Genomic DNA, 25749 nt, shown 5'->3' on the forward strand with positions numbered 1-25749 from the left:
ATACTTAAAAGCTGTTGTTACAGAATGAGGACTTGAGTATTTTATTTACTGTTTTGAACTGTTAACTTGATACTGAAATAGTAGTTTATGTAGGCCTGAGAGGACTTTTGTACTATTTTTGTAACTAATGTACGAAACATTAAAAGCACCAAAATACATTGTTTTTTTTCTGCTGCCTGGGGGGGAAATCAATAATCGTTTTATAATCGAATCGTAGCCTCTGAATCGTAATCGCAATCGAATCGTGAGGTGCCCCAAGATTCCCACCTCTAATTTTCATTACACTCACAATGGTACATCGAAAAAAATACCATTTCTGCAATTGTACTAGCTCATGTCTGATTTAAATAATACTCTTGAACTTTGCTTTGAAACATTTGTTTAAACTCAACAATTGACTTGCATCTTTTCAAGTCATTACCAAAATGATCCCACAAATGAACACCTCTTACGGAAACACACATTTGCTTAATATTTGTTCTTATTTTGATATTTTTTTGTTGACACTTGTTCTCCTTATGTCATAAGAACTCTCTCTAATTTCAAATGGATTCTGAATACTATGGCAGAGTAGATTGTTGTAAGCTTTATACATTATTTGTGCTCTTACTGTACTTAGCTAGTACATGCACAGTATTTTAATTTAATGCTTTAAAAGGTACATGTACATACCAGTTGTTCTGTTTAAGCACACAGTATCATTGTTTGTTGTTCACTTCTAATAAAGGAGTGAATGTTGAAGTACATGGAATTTATTGCTTATTCTCTATTTTTACCGAGGTATCGAAATGGCATCGAGAATTGTGGAATTTCAGTGGTATCGGCATCGACTACTAAATTTCTGGTATCGTGACATCCCTAGCAACAAGTCAGACACAAAGTTAAATGTGCATCACCATCCAATAGTTGAGCATCATCTAGGATAATGTTAATAATTAATTAACTAAGAATGAATTGAACTTGCTTATTTCGTGAAACTTGTTCACCCTCTCAATTGTCCCGATTTTTGTAGTTGTTTTGTGTTATTTTTGTGTGGGCTAAAACGGTGACAAGCTGATGCAACCAAGGAACAGTGTACAAGTGTCTTTATTTTTCACCTGTGGCGATTTGGCGCAGTTGGCACATTTATAAGGACTTTGTCCATTTCTACCACTACAATGTAGTTAGTCATCAAGCTATGCCTAGAACCCCACCAAAAATCCATCTTCGCATATGTGTTGTGTGTTTGTTAGTTGGGCTACAATGTCTCTGCCGAGTGCATGCATGAGTGGTGTACGTAGTGAGATAGCGGCAAAATAGGCGCCACTACCACCACATAAACATGTGATGTTGTGGCTAGCTACACTCAAATGTGTCTAGGAGATTTTTAGACTGTTTAGCCACATTGGCTAAAAGGTTTCATGACCTAGCGCCAACCCTGGTTTATATAGCAAATGTGAATAATAATAGTTTTCTGTCTTCACTGTCCATAGGCTAAAGTCCTTTACCAAATGGCTTTAACTGTTGTTAACTATGGAAATGTATCCTCTCCCTTACAGTGATTCTCTCGATATCTAATAAAACAGTCAGCCACTTACGGACTGCATATCCCATGAGTATGAAAAATGAGTAATTTAAAGCCACTTTTCAGGTTTAATACCAACTTGCGATACGTTTCAAACTAAATTGGATAAGTATTTCCTGTTGAACTGCCGTTTATGGGTAACTGGAATGCAACACGAATAATGTAGAAACTGCATGAGGATATCACTACCATAATCAGTAAAGAGGAGCCTAGGCTGACTTGAGACGAGAGGTACGATCATCTTGGATAGATGATCATTATTCATTTGCAGGATTAACATAGAATAAAAAGACAGCAAATAATTCACACACACATTCACACCTAGGGGTAATTTTAGAGCTGCTTTGGGGGATGAAGTTGGAGTACCAGGAAAGAATCCCTGCAAGCGCAGGCAGAACATGCAAACTAAGCAAAAATGGCTGAGACATGAGAGTGTGAAACATAACTTTTCATTCACCAAGTAAAGTCATGCACTTGTGTGCTGCCTGGTGCTTACAATACACTTTAATTCAATTTCAAATAACAGAAGGTCATAACAGTACACAATCATTTGAAGCCTGATATAAAAATTACACTTTTAATTGACAGTTTATATGAAAAGGGATAGGCATGCCTTTCAAGGAGAGGAAAGGAAAGGTTCCCATAAATGAGGTATAACAAATTATTAAATAATAATCACATCAGTGTATGGGGATGGCTGCTATGCTACTAGAATGAGTGGGATGTCATTATTCATTTAGCATGTTGCTTGTGCAAATAGTATGAAATATGAAGACATGCTTCGAGAAAGTGTGAGTGTGTTCAGATCAATTCGTCACGGTAGGTTTTGAAACTGTAAAGCCTGATGTGGTTTGAATTGTTTCCCAGGCTGCGTAGGTGGAATTGTAAGAGCTGTGTCAATAGTGTTCTTCCTATTTCTTCATTATTTGCCGCGCAAAACCGGTAATTAATCATCAGACTGCGTCTCTACAACTACTGCTGTATTTCTCCAGTTGGTAAACCAACAGAACGCTGACAAAAAGGGTCATAGTTCTTATACTACCCTACACAACGTGTGATAATTAATACATGAAAAAATTCTGAACACAACTGATTTGCACATCATTTTCGACAGAAAGATTGCAAGTATAGGTCATGCACTTATTTGTCCTGTATCTCAATGTTTCTAATTGGAAATGTGTTGTGCATTATGCAAACTGCCCCCCCAAAAAATAAAAAATAATAAATAAATAAAAAACACTGTAGACTAAGACAGTTGCAGCGTGCTTGCGCTCCCTCGTCTACTAAAATTAAATGAGCGCTGTGTTGAATTTTTGTTCTAAAAAAAAAATAAATAAATAAAAATACAATAACAAAAGTTAAGCCACGAGGTTTTTGCAGGAATTTTCAATTAAGGCAGTGGCTGAGATACCACAAAACCCAGGGAAAACTTTTGAGGGTGTTGATTCATACTGGGTGGCGGGCAGCCTGGAGGTTTTATAGCTTAATCATCAACCTTATTACTTCCCCAGTTTTTTTTTTCACCCAAATCTGTGAGACTTAGGGTTTTACTGCCCCCAACATCACAGCAGCAAAAAAGTACAGTGTAAGCTGATTCTCCAATGTAAACATTACAATAATCCTCTCAAGAAGAGAAAAACATAAGAAATTGTCAACTGTTTGATTTGATCAACGCCCACTATTAAATGTGCCCCCAACAGACGAGTAAGCACTGTCAGCATATTTTACAGGAAGTACAAGAACAAACAAGTCTTTTTACTACAGCAATGTTTATCATTACATAAAACATCCTAAAACCAAATGTAGAGCTTCAATAACACTGTAACATTAGTGACCAGCTAGAGTTAACGCCAAGAACATTTTTAACAAAGATCCAAGACAGATGTGGCCCTAAGCGGAGAAAATTCCTATTCATCCTCTTGTCCTGAGTAACCTAAAGAGATTTGATCAATGTACTATCTTACTGCATCGAGATAGATACTCTCAAATCCCCTTCGCTACTAATAAACGTAAGGATCAAATGAACCTCCTGATAATAGCGAGCACCTGCAGGCCCCAAAGTCAGCTCTGAGTTGATCAGACTTAGCAATGGCCTGAAGACCTGCTTTGTATGTGTACAAACACGTAATCCTAAATCCATTCACAATACTGACAGGAGAATAAAGCAGTTGAGCTGGGTTTGCCAGATCAATCAATTCCCAGGATTTTATCTTGACACTTGTGCAAATTATATTGATTACACTGACTACTGGCAATGCTTGGTATAAAATCATTTCTATATATTTATTGTAGGGAGTGTCATTTATGTGCTGTAATGAATAATATGGATGACAGCTGCCTATACCACCAGGTCATAAAAATGCAATGAACGTACTTCTTGATAGAAAGGAATTCTCCAGCTGTGAGTTAGTCTGACTCTGATCGCTGGCATAGTTCGGCAAAAGCAACTGTCCTGGGGTTTGTCAGAGGGTATTAGGGCCAAAGGCTTAGGGGGAAGCAGGTTTACGTTCCTGGCTTCTAGCAACTGATCTTGCACGGGGAAATGACTGAACGGGCTAAAGTGCAAACATTTTTTCTCTTAATTTTTGTTAAATCAAGTTCTTTATTACAATAAGACAAAGACACTTCAACCAGGTGGCATTATTTCCCATAGCAATTAATTTAGACCATTTCTTTGATCTTAAGAAACATCAGATGTGTTTCTGTGTGTGTACACCAGTTATCCACACCTGTTTTAGATCATAACTTCTTAGTGAATATACTGGATGTGGTTTATAGAGAGGGTTAAAATTGTGAGTTTTGTTTCAGAGGTCTAGGTTATTGGCTAAACTGAGGATCTCTAAAGAGTTGAGTAAAAGGATAGGAGATCGTGGAAAGGCAAAAGCAAATGTTGGGCCTGAGGCTGCTTCCTTATAATAGAACCACACCCTCCTCTTACTATTTCTTTTGTCCTGCTGTAAACAGATTATTTTTGAAAAGTGGATTAAATTGCAAAGGTTTAATCTTGCCCATGTTGCATTAAATTCAAACACAAACAGGGGGTTATCTTGCTGATTAAATGAAACCACAAAGTAATTTAATTGTAACAATGTGCATGGACAAATATAAATCTGATTCTATTCTAAATTTCAGGGCATAGTGGTCAGACCAGCAGAAAGGTCGAAGATTGTGCATCGATTAAGCAGGACGCTACTGTTTATTTATTATTTACAATACATGAGAGACATTTTTTGGTAGCTGTCCATGTGGTCCTGAAGTAAAATTTCACAGCAGAGCTAGGTAATAAGGGGGGAAGGACCACGATATATTTTCAGTTATTCTATGAAGAATTATACACTATGGTTACCTGTTTTCACTTTATTTTGAAGTGACATTAAAGAGACCTATATTAAATGAGAAATGCGTTCAGTAGTGCAAATTCCATTAGTGATATTACAGTATATGTATTCCAGTATATTTATTCCATCCATCCATGCAATTTGTGAACTACTTAATATTATCTTCTAGACCACTCCTCGGGGCTGGCATACACCATAACATGATCCATTTCAGGTCTATTATTAAAGCTTACTGACCAGCTATGACAATCACAAAAAGTTAAAAAACACGCTGGCAAAGTTTGAACAATAACTAACTGCAACCAAGCGCATTACATCTGTGAGCTATTTTCTCTTTTCTCCGTTGTGTGCAGTCAGCATGAAAGGTTATTGGGGATTTGCATGTAAGTACAGTAGGATGGAAACTTGCTACTCATGAAAAGAGGCATTCATTTGGTTGCCAATGTGACAGTCAGCCAAACACCTTCACAGGCTTGAATTAAAGCCCCACATCCAATCAAGAGAGCAGATACAGCAGTGTGTATATCTGAATGAACTATTTGAGAGAAATTTTGACTGTGTGGTATGGACATGGGAAGATAATATGGGTTCAGGATTTCCTTATCTAACCAGCGATGCCTGTGGCCACGGTACTGCTCCAGCAAAAGCAAATTCTTCACTCCCACACCCCTCAGTAGCACAAACACCCATAAGAGAAGAATGCACCATGCAAGACCACCAGCTGCTGCACGGGCTGGTAAGTTAACGCCCAAAGTACTTCTAATATCCAGATCTAACATGCACATTCTCACAGCTGAAATATCCAAACTTTAACCGCTCTTTATCAGGACTTTTCCCAATGGACTTCCACTGGCCCTTGTTAAAGATGGAATCCAAGTAAAAAGACAGCATGACTGCTCTCCAAGAAAAGGAAACACTAATTTCTCTGTTATGAAAATCCATCCATCCATCCATCTTCTACCGCTTATCCGAGGTCAGGTCGCGGGTGCAGCAGCTTCAGGAGGGAAACCCAGACTTCCCTCTCCCCAGCCACTTCAACCAGCTCCGCCGGCAGGATCCCAAGGCGTTCCCAGGCCAGCCGAGAGACATAGTCTCTCCAGCGTGTCCTGGGTTGTCCCCGGGGCCTCCCGCCGGTGGGACATGCCCGGAACACCTCCCCAGGGAGACGTCCAGGAGGCATCCGAACCAGATGCCCGAGCCACTTCAGCTGGCTCCTCTCAACGCGGGGGAGCAGCGGCTCGACTCTGAGTCCCACCCGGATGACTGAGGTTCTCATCCTATCTCTAAGGGAGAGCCTGGACACCCTGCGGAGGAAATTCATTTCGGCCGGGATCTTGTTCTTTCAAGCTAGCGCCAGTTACAGGCAAGGAGGACTCACTTAACGTCTTCCCCCTCTGCCATCGGTCACTTGTACTCATCTGCATCGCGAGTACTCGAGTACTTGAAAAAAGGCTGGTATCGGCCCGATACCGATACCTGGTATCTACTCGCCCATCCCTAGTAGTAACTAACAGGGCTGGTTAAAAATAACATACCGGTAAAAGTCACTGAGACTGAGACTTCTTGTATTTTTCATGATGAGGGTCTGTTCATGCTAATTTTATTCATGCACAAAGTGCCAAGTTACATTAAACTTGCGGCTTCCTCGAAACATATATTCCACCTGTCTCACTCTTACCTTTTCTGGTCGAGCGCCTCTGGTGGCCGTCAGACAAAATACATATATTAGCCACATCATTGTATAAGCTGCAGGGTTGAAAGTGTGTGAAAAAAGTCGTGGTTTATAGTCCGGCAATTCCGGTACAGCAGCCTATTTGGTCAAGGGGAATTACGTTTTTTAAAATAGTGAAGCATATTATTTCTTCATTGACTCAACTTAAAACAATGCCTAAACCCACAAGGTGGATCAATCAAAATCCACATGTTCATCAGAATTCCTATATGAATGCACATGTTGTTCCTCAAAGCAAAAATAAATACATTTCCTCACTACACAGACAGAACATCTGACTAAACAATGAACCACTAGAACATTATGTATGCCCCTCAGTGACACCTGAGATTGAACAGATGCAAGGGAGGGTTCACTTGGCGTCTCTTTTCAAAAGCATTAGGATTCCTCATTATTCATTGTCCTGGTGCTGCTCAAAGGCAGCCGGTCCGACTTGGCAACTATAAATTATAAGAGCCAGTTGACTGCTGTGTTCATACTTCCACAGTCTTACTTTTATGATTCATGGAAAAGCCTAGAATGTGGTCGTTTCAGCTGCGGAGCATCACTTTTCAGTGACCAGCTGCCAGTTTAAGTGCCCTTTCAACCTACTACTGTGTGTGTAGTGTGTCTAAGGGGTTGGAGGTCCAGATGGTAACCAAACTACTTCCTGCATGCCACCTATTGACAACTGCCCTGTGGAATAGCATGAAAAGCTCTGTACAGAAAGAGGAACCAATTGTCATATAATTGTGAGAATATCTGGTTGCCATCCAAGCAAACGTGACAGACATGGACTCACACAAAAGTGACTCATGATGCCACAAATATGCACAGTTTTATTCATATCCTTTAAATAAGTCAAGAGTGGGTAATGTGATCTAGCACTTCTGGAAGCAACCCTTGGTTAGCAGATGGCCAGCTATCCAAGAATGTGCGGAAGCTGGAACACCCTGATCATGAGGGAGCAGAGGAAAGGGCAGACTGAGGAGACAATGGGCTTGGCATATATCAGGACAAAAATCTTTTCAAAGGTTGTAAACGAGACATAATAATCTATCTGTAAATCTTTGGGCTTGCCCAAATAGCCTTTATCACAACATGTAAGGCAACAACAAATTGCGGTGATGCTCTCAAAAGCCACTGCTTTTGCATCCTTGCATGTTTTGAGTTTGGTTTAGTCCTGTCAACCAATAATTGGTCCTAAAGAGTACATTAAGGTAAACTTTTCCACAAGGTCCAGTCATTTGAACAGTTCAGTTGAATTCACATTTTGTAAGGGAAATTAAAAAAATATATACACTCTGTAATTTTCAGTATATTTTTGTTTTGGGATTGGGTAGCAATTACAGAAGTAGTAGATAATAGTGGTAGGGTGTCTTCTCCGACACATCACTCCCCTTAAACTTTTGAAGTGGAGTGTGACATCGGAGTGTGACATCAAAGAGGAACAAAAGAGTAAAATCGTGGTTTGCCTAAAAGGTCCCTTGCCACAATGTATGTCCTTTTATCGGGTTTGCGAGATAATTTGGGTTGGAAACTTGGAAATAAGCGGGACACCCTTTTTCAAGGACATTTTTCCTCTCTTTCCCTCTGAGACTGACTGACCAGCAAGAAGTCACAGCCCCTGACTGGTTCTCAGTTGTACTGTCTTTTATGTATTTATTTATTTTTTTAAACCTCCATGGTGACACTGCTGACTGATCAATGTGTGTGTACTGTATACTTAATGTGACTGTCACTTAAAATCCAGAAATATATTTTTCAGCATCTGTGAAAGTTTACGATGATGAAGCCCTCCATTAAGAAATGTACTTGAACACAACCTTTAATTGCTGATGCCCCATCAAAATATATGTGTTTTGAAATATTGTCATCACAGAACACTGCATGACACCTGTTTGTGTGTTTAAAACCACTTGACGAGTTGGACTCTATGGCAGCTGTCTCCATTACGCCTACATGCTCCATGGCGTCACTATAGCCAGGGTTTGCCATTCAAAACTGAAGATATATTGCAGAACCCCCATATCAAACATGATTTGTTTTGCTGTATCATGACACCCTTAGTGTTTATACATTTGTGTTTTACCATTACAATTCCCAAGGGGGTTACAATGTGGGCCGTGCTAAGATGAAAAGAAAGTTTTGACACACCTGTTCTAAATTATCTGTAGGTGATAAATGTGGGTATGAACTAGAGGTGTACTCAAAAAATCAATACGGCAATATATCGTTGCGGGCCTCATGACAATACACGTATCGATACGCAGGCGTCAGAATCGATATTGCTCGTTAACTTTAAATAGGCAGTTAACGTTTGCCTTTGCAGCTTGCACTGTACCTAAAAAATAAAAACCTGCAGCGTCTTTGAAGTTAATTGCTTTCAATTAATGCGAAAATCGCTCACCAGTGATTAGACACTGTGTCTTGCTAAGAAAAATGAAAGCAGAGGAAGAATATCAACATTTATTTACTTATAAACTTAACATGGCACATTTCTTAATGTACCAATTTTCGTATATTTTGTTTAAAAATGAAATAGAATGTGTTACATCAAAAAATTGCTGTTTTTATTTCCCCAAATATTTCAAATAAGCACATTTTAGAGCTGTAATTTTAATACTCTGATAGTTTTGCTCATATAATCGGCACATGCCTATTAATAAATATTCCCGATGTGTCTGTGAAAACTGCTCCTGGCTCTGCAGTGCGTGCACATTTATACCAGGCATGCCACAAGGTGGTAAACCGGAAGAGCTGCTATATATTTTTGCAAGTTAGCATAACAAACATATCCTTTAGGTATAGATATGACTTATTATAAAATGCAAGAAAAAAAATGTAATATATCGGAATACGTATCGCCCGGAAGATCAAGTATTGGTATACATTTGTATCGCGATATGTATTGTGACCCCTGTATCGTGATACGTATCGTATCGCGAGGTTGGCGGCAATACCCAGCCCTAGTATGAACGGTTGTCTATTTAGTGCCCTAGGATTGACTGGCGACCAGTCAGGGGTGTGACTCCTTTCTTGCCTAAATTCAACTGAAATAGGTACCAACTCACCTGCCAGCCAAATAAGTACAATGAACATAAAACTGTTGAATGGATAATCAAAAATGTCTCATTTTTTCAGTCCTCAGTTGCATAGATAGTGATGGATTTGCTTTTCCAATGTGTATACATAAATATTGATTGGAACTGACGTTATTGGCATTTACGAGTGAGTGTGATTCACAACTCTATTGGAAAGGGCTAAATTGAATAAGGGGGCACATTATTCATGAGACACATTCTGCAGATTGCAAAGTAAAAAGACTGAAGACTTCAGGTACTGTACTCCAGTAACCAGCAAATCAACATCAGCAGCAAGTGTATGACTTCTGATTTTGCAACTGAGGCGTCAGCAGAGCACTTGTACAGCAGACACTGTTAGCAGGTGAACAAGGCATAAGGCATTTGGCATTGGTGCAGGCGCCTGACACATTCCTTTGTCAGCTGACAAAAGAGGAGTCCGTCCAGGGATGTGTAGCTGTGCGTGCACAAGATGCTGAAACTCACGAGACAGCAAAATAGCAATAACAATGACGTTTGTTTTGAGGAGCCTGTCTTGAAAACGCAGTTAAAAAAAGAAAAAAGAAAAAAGTAAGTACATATTTCCCCCCAAAAAAATTAAAAAAAATGAAAGTGTCAAACGAGTGTAAGCAGACCACAAGAACACGCAAAACAGCAACGAGTTGGGAAAATCAGTATATGCTAAAAGTTATTTTTCTTAAATTGTTTCAAACGACAGTAGGCGGTGAACGTACCTGTAGTTTGGGCCAAGAAGGTCCCTCGGCTGTCCAGGATGTGAAGACGAGCAGCGCGGCTCACTTCTCACCTCGACACAACCAGCAAAGTAGATCCACCTCAACACACTTTGCGGCTCGCTGGCTCAGTCTTTTTTGAGCGGGTAGGACAACCGCTTGCCAAATTGTAAGAAAACACCCGTGTCCGAAAAATGTGTAAGACTACGTCTGTTCACTCAAACCAAAGTAAAGTGTTTTCCTAAAGCAGGTTGCTGTAATGCGAGCGTCCGACTGTCCAGTCTCAGAGTTGAATGAAGAGGAGTCAAGGCACCAACAGTATGACGGAGCGGGACAGGAAACTGCAGATCATGCTGTCAAAATAAGATCAAAGATGACAGCGACTACGAAGTAGAACGTGTTGCAAACAACGCGACATTGCATTATCAAAATATTGTACACCGTACACTTATTTCAATACAGTAAACATTTTGGAAAAAGGGTAATTAGTTTTAATGACGCTCACCCACCCATGGACAGTTTTGACTTTTCAGTGAACCTGTGGGAAGATTTACGTTTGGGCCTATCACAAATGGAAATACGGTAGGCTCATACCAGTTTTGAATGTTCTATTCCACATTAGTAGACCTAACCTGGCGGGATTGTGAAAATGATAAACTGTTCAAATGGACTAATGAATGCTGTGCCCAAACAAACCAGGTATTTGAGCTTCATTTGTGTGTTATGACTAGTTGATCCTTAAGTTTCTGTTGTCACATAAAGTTTAATTTTAGCCCAATACTTATACATCTAGTATGGTTTTGTGTCTATTATAACGCTAAAGTAAAATAATTATTGCTTATTCATACTAATAGCATGAAATGGAAGCCATTATCCCGCGGCCAGTATAAATTTGCAATGCATTTTGAAATGTTTGCTGCCTCTTGTAAGCCGTCATTTTCAAGATTGCTTGTCGGCGCCCTCTGCTGGCCAGAAATTTTGAGTTTGTGTTGAGTGAAAGTGAAATGTTTGTTCATTCTTTTTCCCCCTGTCATTGAAAATCCAGTTATCGGCAATCGTCGTTATGAAGGGTGCTCCACAAAAGTTGATTTGATGTTTCTTCGCAAACGTACCGTTTTTATGTCGAGTTTGCTTATTGTATGTAGAAAACCAAATGTTTGTCCCATTAATAACAATGATTATTTTTACACACAAAAGTTTGTGAACCTCTTGAGCTATTTTGTTTTTTCAATTGTTTCAACCTGATTTTGTTGTTCAAGCTGAACCATTACATTTTATATGAAATGACAGTGCTAGTTTTATCAATTCAATGCGTGTTTTTTTTTTTTTTTAAATCAATTGTGTCGTCTAAACTAAATTAAGAGTTTTTGGTCAATTCATGTGGGTGCAAAAGTAAATGAACCCTGAGCTGTATTGCTTAAAAACGAGCTGTCAAGTAGAACAAATTGGTAGCTAAACTAACCATTGAAATGAACCAATGAAATGAAAGGTTTAGCGAAGCAATTGTGCATCACTGATTGAAACAGACAAAACCACATCACTTTCATCTCACCCAGGTGAACCCATACATGTCAATCATGCTGAGAGGAAGAGATATTTCAGGGGACCTCAGGGAGTGGGTAGCGACAACACATCTGTCGGCGGAAAGCTATAAAGTCATGTTTAAAAAAAAAAAAAAAGAAAACATTTCATCAATCCACTGTGAAGCAAATCATCTGCAACCAGAGAACAGTGAAAATTACTACAACCATGTGGATACTATTCTAAAATATCAGCAGAGACAAGAAAAATGAGAATTAAAGTAAACGACAACCCAAACATCTCAAGGGATTTGCAGACCTCTTTTGCTGCATCTGGGACACATGTGCATACTTCAACTACCAGAAGAAATGTTAATCAACAAGGCTTTCATGGAAGGCTTGCTCTTGTGGCAAAGTGGCTTAGTTAGTGGGGGACAACGCCACCTGGGGACTTGCACCCCAGGAGTCTAAAACAAGCTTCACAAATAAAAAGGCACGCAGATTAAACATCCACAGGACAAGATGTGATTCCAAAATATTCTGAGTTTATTAACAAATGAAAAGCTTAAAAAAAAAAACTGACAAAAGAAAGTGGTGTGGGACTGCTAAAAACACCACAGGTCTGGGGGACTCACGACAGCGGTACCAAAAAATAAAATAAAAAAAAACTACACAGCACCCGTGACACAGCAAACCAAATAAGTGGGGAAAAACGGGACCACCACAGCAAGGTGCCCTCAGTACCTGTCAACGATAAAAACAAATTAAAAGAAGCAAACAACCCATACCACTTCACCCAAAGTCATCTGGCAGAGCAAAAATAAAAATCTTAAACATATAAAATACCCATACTGTTAAAAGAAACAAACAAAAAAAACTTTATAAAACAAAGAATCCAAACAGTTAAAATGTTCAATAAGGGCTCCGCGGCGGCGACACTTCGCCTGGGTCGGTCCCAACAGTTCAGTCAACCCAGGTCGCCACCCAAACAGGAGGGGAAGTTGTCAGGAAGGTAACGGTGTTTAAAATCCAGTTTTAAGATGATAAAAAGCCAAGACAATAGCATGACCCGGAGTAGTGCCACACTGGAAGACAAATTAATCAATTACAAATTAATTCGAAGTAAAAAAAGTCTTCACAACTAGCACAAAAAGTAATTCATATTCCTTACCAGAGCGCACAATGGCAAGGTCACGGCGTGGGGAGGAGATACCCAGCGCGGCTCCACAATTAATGGCTGGACAACATGGTAAAAGCAATTAAAGCTTGTTCCCCTGCCCCGCCCTTGCACAAGTCGGACAGTCAACGCCCTACCTGCAGGAAGCGCCGCGCACCCACCCGGACACCAGGGAACAGTCACGCTCCAACATCTACCACGTTGCTGTAACCAAGCAGTACTAGAGTAAGTTTCTAAAATCATGAATGGGCCAAGTCGATAAAAGCACGCATACCTTCACTTGGGTCCGACACCACCCGCACACAGACCACGTCAGCGCACGCGTCACGTCTGTCAACTCCGTAAAGGAGGAAAAGGAAGTGGAAGAGAGACAGACTGGCGCTGCGCTGACCTATTTATAGGCACCTGCTTAATTAGAGGCACTCTGCCCCCTTGTGGTAAGGGGCATCTCTGCCACACTCGGTAGAAGGCTCTGCTCACAAAAAAGATAAAAGTTGCCCATCTCAAGTTTGCCAGAGAGCACTTGGACAAACCTGAAGCCTTTTGGAAGTCCCTTCTGTGGACAGATAAGTCCAAAATTGAACTGTTTTTGGGCACAACTAAAAACAGTCATGTTTGGTGAAAATTCAACACTGCATAGCAGCAAAAGAAACTTCATCCTACAGTGAAGAATGGTGGTGAGAATGTTAAGTTCTGGGCTGTCTTTTCATCATCAGAACCTGGACAACTCCACATAGTCCAGGGAATCATGAATTCAGAGGAATATTGTGAAATCCTGGAACACAACCTGAAGCTGGCCTTTGTGAAGTTAAAGCTTGGCAAAAGATGGATCATGCAACATTGAACATGATAATAATCCAAAGTATTCCAGCAATACAACCAAGGAATGGCTGACGAACAACAAGATTCATGTTCTTGATGTCCATCCATCCATCCATCTTCTTAACCACTTTTCCTCACTAGGGTCGCGGGGGTGCTGGAGCCTATCCCAGCTGGGTTTGGGCAGTAGGGGGGGTACACCCTGAACTGGTTGCCAGTCAATCCAGGGCACTGTTCTGGATGTGGCCAGTCAAAATTTGACTTAAATTCTTTCAAAATGCTGTGGCGGGACTTGAAGCGGGCAATTTATGCTAGATGGCCATCCAACCTCTCAATTGGCTGCATTTTTCAAGGAAGAGTGGCAAAAATCCCCCAAAGTAGATGTAAAAGACTGAAAAGTCACTTAAAAAAGTGTTCGGATGAAGTTATCATTGCATATGGAGGTGTAATGTGAGCGGTTCACTTACTTTTGCACCAACATGAATTGACCAAAACCTCTTTTTAATTTAGTTTTAACTACACAATTGATTTAAAAAAAAAAAAAGAAAAAAAAAAAGAACAACACATTGAATTGATAAACCTAGCCCTGTCATTTCATATAAAATGTAATGGTTCAGAATCAGATTGAACAACAAAATCAGGTTGAAACAATTGGAAAAAAACGAAATAGCTCAAAAGGTTCACAAACTTTTGAGAAGCACTGTGAGTGTGTATATATATATATATATATATATATATATATATATATATATATATATATTAGGGGTGTGTATTGCCTAGTACCTGACGATTCGATTCGTATCACGATTCACAGGTCACGATTCGATTCGATACCGATTAATCCCGATACGAATTTATAAGTCGATTGTTGCGATTTTTTTTCATTCAAATTTAGAAAATACTAATCAGTAAGCTTGTAGAGTGTAAGATTTATATGAAAATGTATTATTTATTTATCTGAAATTTCAGTCTTATAGAGGTTGTAATCTGTTTCATGTTTGAACAGCATTAAAATAAAATATTAAGGCTTTATGTTCCGTTCATATAACATTCTTCCATGCTCAAGGTGTGAATCCTAACCCGAAGTCAGACGTTTTGTTGAATATTTTTCCATTAAAAATGGAAGTTTAAAAATCGATTCACACACACACAAAAAAAAAAAAAAAAAAAAAAAGGCAATGATGATAAGACGTTGAATCGGTAAGACTACCGAATGAACAATTCTGAGCTCTTTAAAAAAAAAAAAAAAAAAAAAAAAAAAAAAAAAAAAACGATTTTTTTTTTATTGAATCGATTCGAGAATCGCGCGATGTAGTATCGCGATATATCGCCGAATCGATTTTTTTAACACCCCTAATATATATATATATATATATATATATATATATATATATATATATATATATATATAAGTAATATTCATGTTTCATGTGGAATATGGTGTAAGTGAATCTGACAGTTCCAGAGATGCTTATAAAATGAAGTACATTTGCCTTTGTCTTTGGTGCAGGTAGAGTGGGAAAGAGAAGTTTTATGTGTCACGAAGGGGCATGGTTAAGTTGAGCTGAGAGGTGTGGCTCCTTCAACCTTTGTTACTCTCACCTGTCTGGTTACACTCACACACTGTGTACTAGCCAGACTTTTAAAGTAGACATTTCAATTGAGTCATGGACTCTCCACCGAGGGACTCTCCAGTTAGACATGGCTTTCAAAGAGTGGAGATCCAGAAGACAACGTGGGAAGTCCCGCAAAGATACACGGCGCTGCGGGCAGTTGGCTCTGGTGCCTACGGGACAGTTTGGTGAGTTTAACTGGGAGGTGTGAGAGCACAGCACATCATCCATGTCGCAGTAGCTTCTACATTTACCTTGGCTTCCTCTACTTTACTCAATTTAAATTTACATACCAATGTTTAATATGTAACACTTGACAAAGTTAGCTATGTTGCAGTATTCAAAAGGTAGAAGGTAGTATGTCAGGGATATACTGTATGTAGAATCAACATGACATCAGTCCTCTAAAATGCCCATAAAAGAGCTGTGCCATTTATTCATCCTGTTTATGAATGACCACAGCTTCTTGAAACTTACAGTGCAGTATTGTCAATGCAGAGTGTGCATATGCTTAAAGTGTGTATTCCACTCATCGGACTGTTGCACCCGCAGCTATCTGCCTTCTGCAAACAGAAGCACTATTGTGCGCCACAGGCAAGTCAGCAAGTCAGTGCAGGTCCACTGATATGCAAGAATCTCATCCACCAGCAGAGAAGCACTGAGCCCATAGTGATAACACATACTGCATCTAATGATAAACTACTGACCAACAAATTTGCATTAGCTTCTCCTCAATAATATAATGTTCTCAACATCTAGGCACACCTCCACAATATACCTGTGGGCTACTTCTAATGTAACTAGTTATGTATTAATATGTTCATTAATATGCTTGTAGCTTGCAGCCATGTTGCAGTTGCAAATTCTATCCAACCACCTCGTGGGCAAAAACTCAATTCTTTCCCCCTCTATTTATGCATTCTAAACTCATACAAGATTGTCATCCATTAAACCTTCAGTTTTTGTTCTTCATATACTGTTATATATTATGTAATTATTGTTTACCATCATCATCATCATCACATTTTGCCAGTGACAGTTCTTACCAGTGTAGATGAGAAGAAGATAGTGGTGGCGATAGTCTCTAATGTCCTGTCTGTAATGTGTTCGTGGTAGCTCTGCCATAGACCAGAGGACCAAGGAGAAGGTGGCCATTAAGAAGCTGTATCGTCCTTTCCAGTCCCTCATCCACACCAAACGAGCTTACCGGGAACTCAGGCTTCTTCGCCACATTGAGCATGAAAATGTATGTTTTTTGTTTTAGTTCATTTAACTGCATGTTCCCAAGTGCAAGTACAGTCCTCAAGGCTGGATGATGAGATTTAGGTTTTGATGCATACATAACAACGTCAATTTTCTTCATCTGTCACATTCAACAAAGTCGATTTTGAGGACAAGCAAACTTTGTTGACAATTCAACAAAAGCCTATAATCTTATCCAAGCCCTAGGCCAAGCTGGGAGCGTTGTTTGTTGTTAAAACCCGCATGGTCCATGCAGTGTTTCTGTGACAGGCTTTCCTGTATACAGCACTATATAGTGGTTTGGTTTTGTGCCTAATCCGTGAAGGAGGCTAAAAAAACAAAAACAAAAAAACAAAAAAAACCAGAAGATTACTTCATAATTGTCCTTGGATGTCATTGTCCTAAAAAAACAAAAAACAAAAAACAAAAAAAACAAAAAACAAAAAAAACAAACAGGCTTGCTTTGAGCATGACCTCAATCTTCATTCAGCGAAAATCAGAAGAAATGCAGTAAAAGAACTCCGCGTACTCTCTGAGTGCCACTGAAACAGAAACAATTTACACAACACATAATGACAATTTGTATTCAGGACGCATAGGCCTATGCCAAACTATAACACTTGGAGGTTGACAGATGCTTTTTCTCATAGATAAAATGATTTCATTGTAAAGTGATGTGTAAATGAGCTCATGCTAACTCTCTTTTTTCTTCATCATGGGGCAGCTGAGCCCTCTGCCCATGTGATGCCAAGGCAACTATTGTGTTCATGGATGCCACATACTAATTTCAAACACAGCTTTCACACTGAGGGGGAAATTCACTAAGAATGCGCTGCATCCGGTAATAGCGGAAAATATTGCACCATAACTGCACCTGCAGTCTGCGCCCAGTTACCCACCTATTCACTAAGGATCATATACCGGCGTAAACATGCCTACAAAACTGACAGCTGGGAACAAATTTGCACCTGATTTACCACACATGGCAATGGATTTGCACCAAGAACATGGTTGTTATAATAACAGTTGCGAGAAAGATGACATTATCAGAAAGCGAGGTTGGACCGAGAGTAAGCGTTTATAAGTAGTATAGTTTATAGTAAGCGCCATTATGTACAGAGCATAGAGGATAACAACGACGTCATTCATTCATAAAGTACAAATTATTGGTGCGGTCGTTTTTCCAAAATATATTTTCAGAGTTTGGCGTGCGCGTACAGTATGCCTCTGGCACGTAAAAATGATCGTAAAATGCCTCCCTGCCATTGCCGAGCAGCCTGGGTTACGTTGTCCTAAACCAACATTGAGGAATGTCCCCTTCACTCTCTCTCTCTCTCTCTCTCTCTCTCTCTCTCTCTCTCTCTCTCTCCTCTATGCATGATCAGAGAAGGCCGTGCATGTTGTACCACAAATGACATGCCACTGCTGTCATGATCTCGGGATCGAGGTTGTGGCAGGTTTATACATGCTTTCCAAAAATGTTATTTGCGTCACGCAAACTCCATGTTGCTATTTGCGCTGGTGTTAGTGAATTAGACGCTGTATATCAATGAGTCTCATTTGCATTGGGGTGGGCATATTTTGTGTCAAATGTATGCAAATTACCTCATTTACATACGCGCAAATAACACCGACGCACCGTGGCGCACTCTGGTTGGAAGAGCACTTAGTGACGGATTTCCCCATCTGCGCGTGTTTAGTGAATTAGGCGCTCCCGGATTGCTCCATTTTTACCGGTTAGCGCTGTCCAAAGCCGACACAAACCTTTATTGAATTGGCCCCTCAGAGTTCTGTTAGTTATCCCACCAGTGTAATGTCCATGCATGCCTGTATACATCAATACTTCGCTTTCTGTGGTTAAATATTCATGGTAGAGTCTTGTGACTGAGGTGTACTGAATCAGTCTGAATGAGCACCAATATCATTACCGCAGTACAATTGGGCTTTTGGTAACAAATGATCGTGCTTTATGAATTCTACCTCAGAGCAAATGTCCAGAAAAACATGTTATGTGACTAGGAAACATAACAATGCAATGCAACAATTCATCTAAAACGTTATTTCACTTGTAATCATTTGTTGTTTTGTGCATTAATTATGTTGTGCAATCACTGTACACGCATACAGTATAGGTCCCACTCAGATAGTGCCAATGTGGGTGTGAATGAGAGAAAAATGTATAAATGGATTTAAATAAGAACCGAAAGGTTTTATAGTATTCAGGGTTTGTATCTTGTGATTTATATTTGTTTTTAATGGATGTGAGTGTGAAGTCTCTCGTACTGAACGTCCCTCTTTCCCCATGCTTGCCACCAAAGGTCATATGCCTCCTGGACGTTTTCACACCTGATTCCTCTGTGGAGAAATTCCAAACCTTGTGAGTGAGCAAGCAAGCACATTTTTCTGTTAGTTGTTTGAGCTTGTTGAGACCCTTTGAGAGTGTGTGTGCGTGTGTGCATGGATGTATGAGAGGTTCAAGCAAGATAGTTAAGAGCAAGTGTGTGCATGTTTGTTTTGGCTGCCTACAGTTCTGTTGCTTATCAATTGTGTTTTTTTCATGCTTGCTTTTTGTTTTTCTTTTCCAAATGTGTAGTTATATGGTGATGCCGTTTGTAGCGCAGGATTTGGGCCACATCATGAAGAAGCGGAGATTAACTAATCGTATTATTACATACCTGTTCTACCAACTTCTTCGAGGACTTAAGGTAAAGTGTGTGATTTTGTGTATTTGTGTCGTGGATCTTTTTTTCTACAAGTTTATATTCACTACATAAGTGACATGGCACACACACACGAACCTTTTTCAGTGACCTAAGAGAAACAAAACAAGTAGTGACACATAATACAGATACACTGTATGTATTCAGGAAATTAAAAAATCTGATCCAAAAGAGCAACTAGGCAAAGTAAAACAGAAATCTTTAAGAACTTACAAGAAACAAGACAGGAAGACAAGGTCAAGGTTGAGACCGCTAACGAGGTCTCGGAGTTGAGGCTATCTTGGACTGAGGCATGAGCAAGCGAATAGTCCAACAAAAGACAGGAGCAGAAGCAGCCTCTTAAATATACAAGACATAATTGCCGAGGAGCATCAGCTGTGCAGAGCCTCATGGGCGCCACGCAAGTCAGGCTCAAACTGAAATTACAACAAGACAACTGAGATCAGAGCCTGCAGGCATGGAACATGACATCAACACTCTATAACAATTGCTATAAACGCTGTTGTCAAAAAACGTTGTGTGTAGCTGCTGTAACTGCAGTTTAATTCATTAGAGGGTTATGTGTGTTATGTAATATGAAGGAAATATGCGTTTCAATGATGGAAATTTGACACATTGCTTGTCTTGAGTTAAAATGGACATAAAGAACAAAAATATTATTTTTTAAAATATAATTTTCTTTGACTTGTGTTTTCCCTGTTTTCAGTACATTCATTCTGCTGGCATCATCCACCGGGTTAGTATGTAAAAATGTTGATTTACACTGCATGGCATATTGTTCGCTGGTTAACAAAAATCTGAAAGCTGGTCAACTTTGCTTAGGTGAAAAGACATACTGCTAAAATCTAAAACTCTAATCAAGGGGTGCCTAAATCCTGTCCTCAAGAGCCCTTATCCAGCCCGTTTTAGATGTTTGCCTCCTTCAATACACCTGATTCATATTATCTGGATCATTATCAGGCTTCTGCAAAGTTTACTGGTGAGCTGATCGTTTGATTCAGGTGCGTTGGAGGAGGGTGACATCTAAAACAGGCTCTCTAGTGGCCTGGACTTGGGCACCACTGCTCTAATTAGTGTGACTTGCCAACAACAAAGCTTAAAATGTATTTTTATTTATTTATTTTTTTATAATTTATATTTTTCATAATAATATTTCTGTTTTTAGGATCTAAAACCTGGTAACTTGGCTGTGAACGAGAACTGTGAACTAAAGGTACACTTGGGGGGGGGGAACAAAAAAAGAACAGCTAGCAACATGCTTCACAATGTTTTTGTTCCGTTTTTGAAAGCCCTTCATGGTAAATGTTTCGTTTCATCTCATCAGATTTTGGACTTTGGGCTTGCGAGGCAGACAGAGACTGAGATGACTGGTTATGTGGTGACCCGCTGGTACCGAGCTCCAGAGGTCATATTCAACTGGATGCACTACAGTCAGACAGGTAGGCTTTGGAAACAAATATTTGTCAAACGGGTCACTTTCAATTACATCACAGAAAAATATGTGTCTTCCATATGTCACAGTGGATGTCTGGTCAGCTGCCTGTATCCTGGCTGAGATGATCACCGGTCAGGTTCTCTTTCCTGGACACGACAGTATCCTCAAACATGGAGACTCCATTACAAGAGACACAAGCTTGAACACTAACTGTAGGATGCTTATGTCTCTGTCTCAGTGATTGTCTTGCTTTGATGTAGAACAAGAGGACGGCAAACCATAAATTAACATGCACTTGTGCCAATTTGTCATTTTACCCAGACACCTTGGTTCGTTTGTGATGTGCTGTATATCAAAGAAAAATTAATAGTTTTAATATACAGTGTCTGCCAGACACTGTATATTAAAACTAGACACTGTCTGGAAAAGCCTACTGGAACCGCAGATGGACTTTAAACGGCGGCAGGTGTGTGCTGACTCCAAATTAACATTAGTTTGAATGTGCTTGGTTTATTATGAACACAGCCACATCTACACGTACACACGTACTGATTATAGGTCACATTTTTCACATTTGTGAAAGAAGTTTGAAATTATTTATCTAGATGTGATGTTTTATATAATAAAAACCTGACATTTGAACAGGTGTGTAAACTTTTAATATTAACCAGTCCTCACCGTAGTTATTAAGCATGATGGTGCAGTTACTACAAACAGTTAATATAAAAATCCAGCAGTTAATTTGAACTGCAATACAGTTGTGCCAATGAGGACAGTTGCTTAAATGCATTTGAACTGAATTTCGCAGCCGCATTATTTCATAATACTTCTAGCAAGCTGAGATTTCTTTAATTAGCTTTCACAGGTATTGATCAACTGAAAAAGATCCTCCGCCTGACTGGAACACCAGACTCCACCTTGGTGCAGAAGATGCAGAGTAAAGATGTGAGTTTTGGTGTTCATGCCAGAGTTCATATCTGGCACATGTTCGTGGGCATTTAATATGCCAAAACCATTAAATAATGGAATGTGTGCACTTGTTTTCCAGGCACAGTCGTATGTTCAAGGTCTCCCCGTGCAAAAGAAGAAAAATTTTAAAGAGGTGTTTCCGTCCATGGAAGAAAAAGGTGGGATGATCTTCTTTGACTCCAAACTATGGACAAATATGGATGTTAATATGGAGTTCTACTTTTTTTCCCACATGTGAACTGTTTTTAGATCAGTTGAAAGTGTCTTTTTGAAAACTCTAGCCAGGTGACTTTTTCCATAGTGTGTCTGGATAGGAAAGGCTTGGTGTTATCTCAATCTGTTTGACAATTGAATATTTTGTTAAGATTTATTCTTATTTATCCACTGTGTCAGTCACTAAAGTCAGCTGGGATAGACTCTAACCAGTGACCCTGATGTGGGCAAACAGTTATATTCTGTTAACTTTATATTAACGTGTGACTAATTAGGTCCTTATTACTCCGTCTGGTGCAAAAGTAGCTTTATAGTACAAGTAGTATCTCATCAGTGTAATTTGTGACATATTATATAAATAAGACAAAATAGTCCACAAATCTTGTTTGTATAAAAAACATAGTAAGTAATGTATGTTTTTTTTTTTTTTATTCTGTTTTTACATCTGCCTATACCTAGTTTTAAAACCCCACTCAGTTAACTGTTTCATGAATAAACCCCTAATGTTGACATCTTAGTAGATCATACTTGATCCTTTTGTGAGATTTCTTGCATATTGGTGCCTGCAGCTGTGTCGCTGCTGGAGGGCATGCTGCTGCTGGATCCGGATACAAGGCTGACAGCTAAACAAGGACTCTCACACCCCTTCATGGCAGAATACCATGACCCGGAGTGTGAGCCAGACTCTCAGCCTTATGATGACTCCTTTGAGAGCCTCGAGCTTGCCATTGGGGAGTGGAAGAGTAAGTAGGACTGTTTTGGTAGTCTTATAATGATGGATGAGACTTTTTCACAACTGAGATTTATACACTATATATTTTCTTCATCCTCTCAGGTCTCATCCACATGGAGATCATGACTTTTGACCCTGATGACCCCATTCAGACAGCCATATAGGGAGATGTGTCGGCACCAACATTGTGCTTGATTTTTAACACTCCTTTTAGCATTCTTCTTGCCACCATATAAAGCTAAATGTAAATGATTATAAGCTAGCTCTGCCCATGTGAAAATCATTCTATGAGTTGTACACCTATTTTTGACAAAAGAGCCAGTAGAAAGTTAGAGGAGCTGACATACGAATAAAAAAAAAAGAAAAGAAAAAAAGGAAAAAGAATCCCCTTCCTGTTGGAAAAGTGGGTGCATCACATTTTTGAAATTATGTTCTGCTACGCTCTAACACAGTAATTCTGTGGCCAGTTCATAAGTTACTTTTCATAACAAATATGATGTTGAAATGTTCCATTTATTACCTTTGTCATAATGTATGTATGTATGTATGTATTAATACGATGTTTTTGCTGTTAAAAAAAAAAAAGATTCAAACAAATGTGAGCATGTAAGTATTTAAATATGTTTAATGTTGAATAAACCTAAGATATCGTGTCCTAATCATTAACTGCCTGCCTGACTGAAATTACTAAACTGGGACCAATTGTTAAAATTTCAAATGACTTAATTAGTCAAATGTTTTGTTTTGTTTTGTTTTGTTTTGTTTTGATACGGAAAACAATAGCGGCCTCACTAACCTCTTTACCATATAATCAGTAGGCCTACATACACATTTAGCATATGTTTTATAACATCATAAAGCAGAGTTTAGACTTGACTTTATTGATCCCTTTGGGATGGCTCCCTCTGGGAAATTTACATATCCAGCAGCAATAAGAACAGATAATAAAATAAAAAGATAATTCAATCAATCAATAAATAAGGTTGAATTAATAATAATAATAATAATAATAATAATAATAATAATAATAATAATAATTCAATCAATAAATAAGGTTATACCAGAGATTGAATTAATAATAATAATAATAATAATAATGATAATAATAATAATAATAATAATAATAATAATAAAATCCTTATCCCCGTATCTGAAAAGGCCATACATACCACACCTACTTCCCAAAAGACAGCTGGGATAGGCTCCAGCAGGCCCGCGATCCTTGTGAGGTATTAAGCGGTTCAAATGATGGATTGATAATAATATATGGAATCTATAGTGCTAGCTTTGGTTATTATGTGCTTATTCATTTATATATCTGGTTTGTTTTTGTTTATACTTTTGTGTATAAATAAGCCTTAGTGTAAGGCTTTAAAATCAAAGCCTTACACTAAATATCGTGATTCTCTCAGGCAATGGAGACGTAGCAGTAGTCATATGGAGTTCTAGTGATGACCACTAGGGAGCAGCATTAGATCAAGTCAAACAAGCCTAAACAGTGTGAACGCAATATAAACTAGTGTTGGGTCATGTACAGTATGTATTTATTTATTTATTTATTTATTTATTTATTTATTTATTCATTCATTTATTTATTTTTTGACAACTTGAGGTAATTTGTGTTTATGTGAAATCAAGTTTTTTTTTTTAGTTTATTTTTTATTCTGGGTCAATTGCAGAGCTCATAATTTTGCTTGCATGTGACAAGACAACATACAAACTAATGGAATTCACCTATCAATACGATGCACTTCAGTCCATTACAACAGCTGCAATAATAAACTGTTCAAATGAATACCTCTCTGACCATGTCAATCACTCACCTTTTGTTTAAACAAATAAAATCTCGTGTTTGTACATCTCTTCCAAGGAAACTCAGATTTTAAATGTATACCAATAGTATGGTCACTGATTATTAAATTGCATCATTAATAGCAATAACACTGCTTCTAAATTAGATTTAATGTCAGCTATTAAAGATAGCAGTCGAAAGTTTTACCGACAGCACAAGATCTGATTTTTTTTTTTCATTTATGTTTCTCATGGAGTGTTCAGAAGACCTTGGGCCCTATGTTTGTGTCCAGCGCAAGTCTAGCGCAAGGAGCAGTCAAACATTGCACATGGGGGGAATTTTTTCTTTCTTTTTTTCTTTTTTTGTGTACTTTCCTAGACGAACACAGGTAGAAGTGCGCATTTGCTCCATTGTGCAACGTTGTGGGAAGGAAAGCAGCCGAATCACAGCTAATCGAACCACCTCCCTTCATTCTCTTTAAATTGACGGCATCGAGCACTGCCATGGAGATGCAGCAGATCTGTGCATGCAAAGTATATATGATTAGAAACTGCAAAATGTAAGCTTGGTCTGTGTGGGTGGGCACTTGGAGAATGCCTTCTACCCCTAGTCAGGCGTCACCCCCACCCCACATAGTTGTGCTATGCGAGCAGTGGTGTGCTATTACAAATACTTTTAAGGTAACAATAATAATAATAATTCTTTCGATTAATTGATTTTATACAATCATTCAGAGGGATTCCGGCATTTTTATTCAAACGTAGGGCCTATATGAAGGAAATATTACGACCTGCACCACACAGATCAGCACAGGGACTAGTGTTAGAGTATCTGCCCTGACACTGGAATGCCTTGGGTTCAATCCCGGGCCGGGTCATACCAAAGACTTTAACATTGGGACCCGTTTACCTCCTGGCTTGACACTTAGCATTAAGAGTTAGATTTGGCGGTTAGATCACCAAATGATTCCCTAGCGCTGCCCCTGCTGCTGCTCACCGTTTCCCTCAGGGTGTGGGTTAAATGTGGAGAATGATTGGGACCCATTTAGGTGGGTGTGACAATCAGTGGTACTATAACCTTTAACTAACA

The 25749-nt window shown here is 39.0% G+C and overlaps 2 protein-coding genes and 1 long non-coding RNA gene across 5 annotated transcripts in view; 1 reads left to right on the plus strand and 2 right to left on the minus strand.

Annotated features, from left to right (window-relative positions):
- The window catches only part of plxnb1a (plexin b1a), a 59108-nt gene extending 47011 nt beyond the window's left edge, over positions 1 to 12097 (minus strand). For both annotated transcript variants that reach the window (XM_077514761.1, XM_077514762.1), the window contains exon 1: positions 10431 to 12097. The gene's annotated coding sequence lies outside the window, so the exon portion shown is untranslated. The remainder of the gene's footprint in view (positions 1 to 10430) is intronic.
- On the plus strand, positions 11003 to 23534 carry LOC144014634 (mitogen-activated protein kinase 12). Of its 2 annotated transcripts, XM_077514765.1 has the most exons (13): positions 11003 to 11126; positions 15454 to 15744; positions 16673 to 16802; positions 19117 to 19175; positions 19392 to 19503; positions 20225 to 20254; positions 20684 to 20731; positions 20843 to 20957; positions 21040 to 21111; positions 21819 to 21898; positions 22002 to 22080; positions 22705 to 22878; positions 22971 to 23534. In XM_077514765.1, exons 2-13 carry the CDS (start codon positions 15611 to 15613, stop codon positions 23030 to 23032), a joined length of 1095 nt encoding a protein of 364 aa, XP_077370891.1. In that variant the 5' UTR covers positions 11003 to 11126; positions 15454 to 15610; the 3' UTR covers positions 23033 to 23534. The 2 variants fall into 2 exon arrangements, with proteins under 2 accessions (XP_077370891.1, XP_077370890.1); XM_077514764.1 differs by having other exon boundaries at positions 20684 to 20957.
- Positions 12621 to 13510, minus strand: LOC144014635 (uncharacterized). Its single transcript, XR_013282514.1, has 4 exons — positions 13399 to 13510; positions 13262 to 13328; positions 13119 to 13184; positions 12621 to 13032 (listed from the first exon to the last, which is right to left on the minus strand). It is a non-coding gene; the product is annotated as an uncharacterized LOC144014635 (long non-coding RNA).
- Positions 23535 to 25749: the final 2215 nt, after the last annotated feature.

Source organism: Festucalex cinctus, chromosome 2 (assembly GCF_051991245.1).
Source record: "Festucalex cinctus isolate MCC-2025b chromosome 2, RoL_Fcin_1.0, whole genome shotgun sequence".
Lineage (NCBI taxonomy): Eukaryota > Metazoa > Chordata > Actinopteri > Syngnathiformes > Syngnathidae > Festucalex > Festucalex cinctus.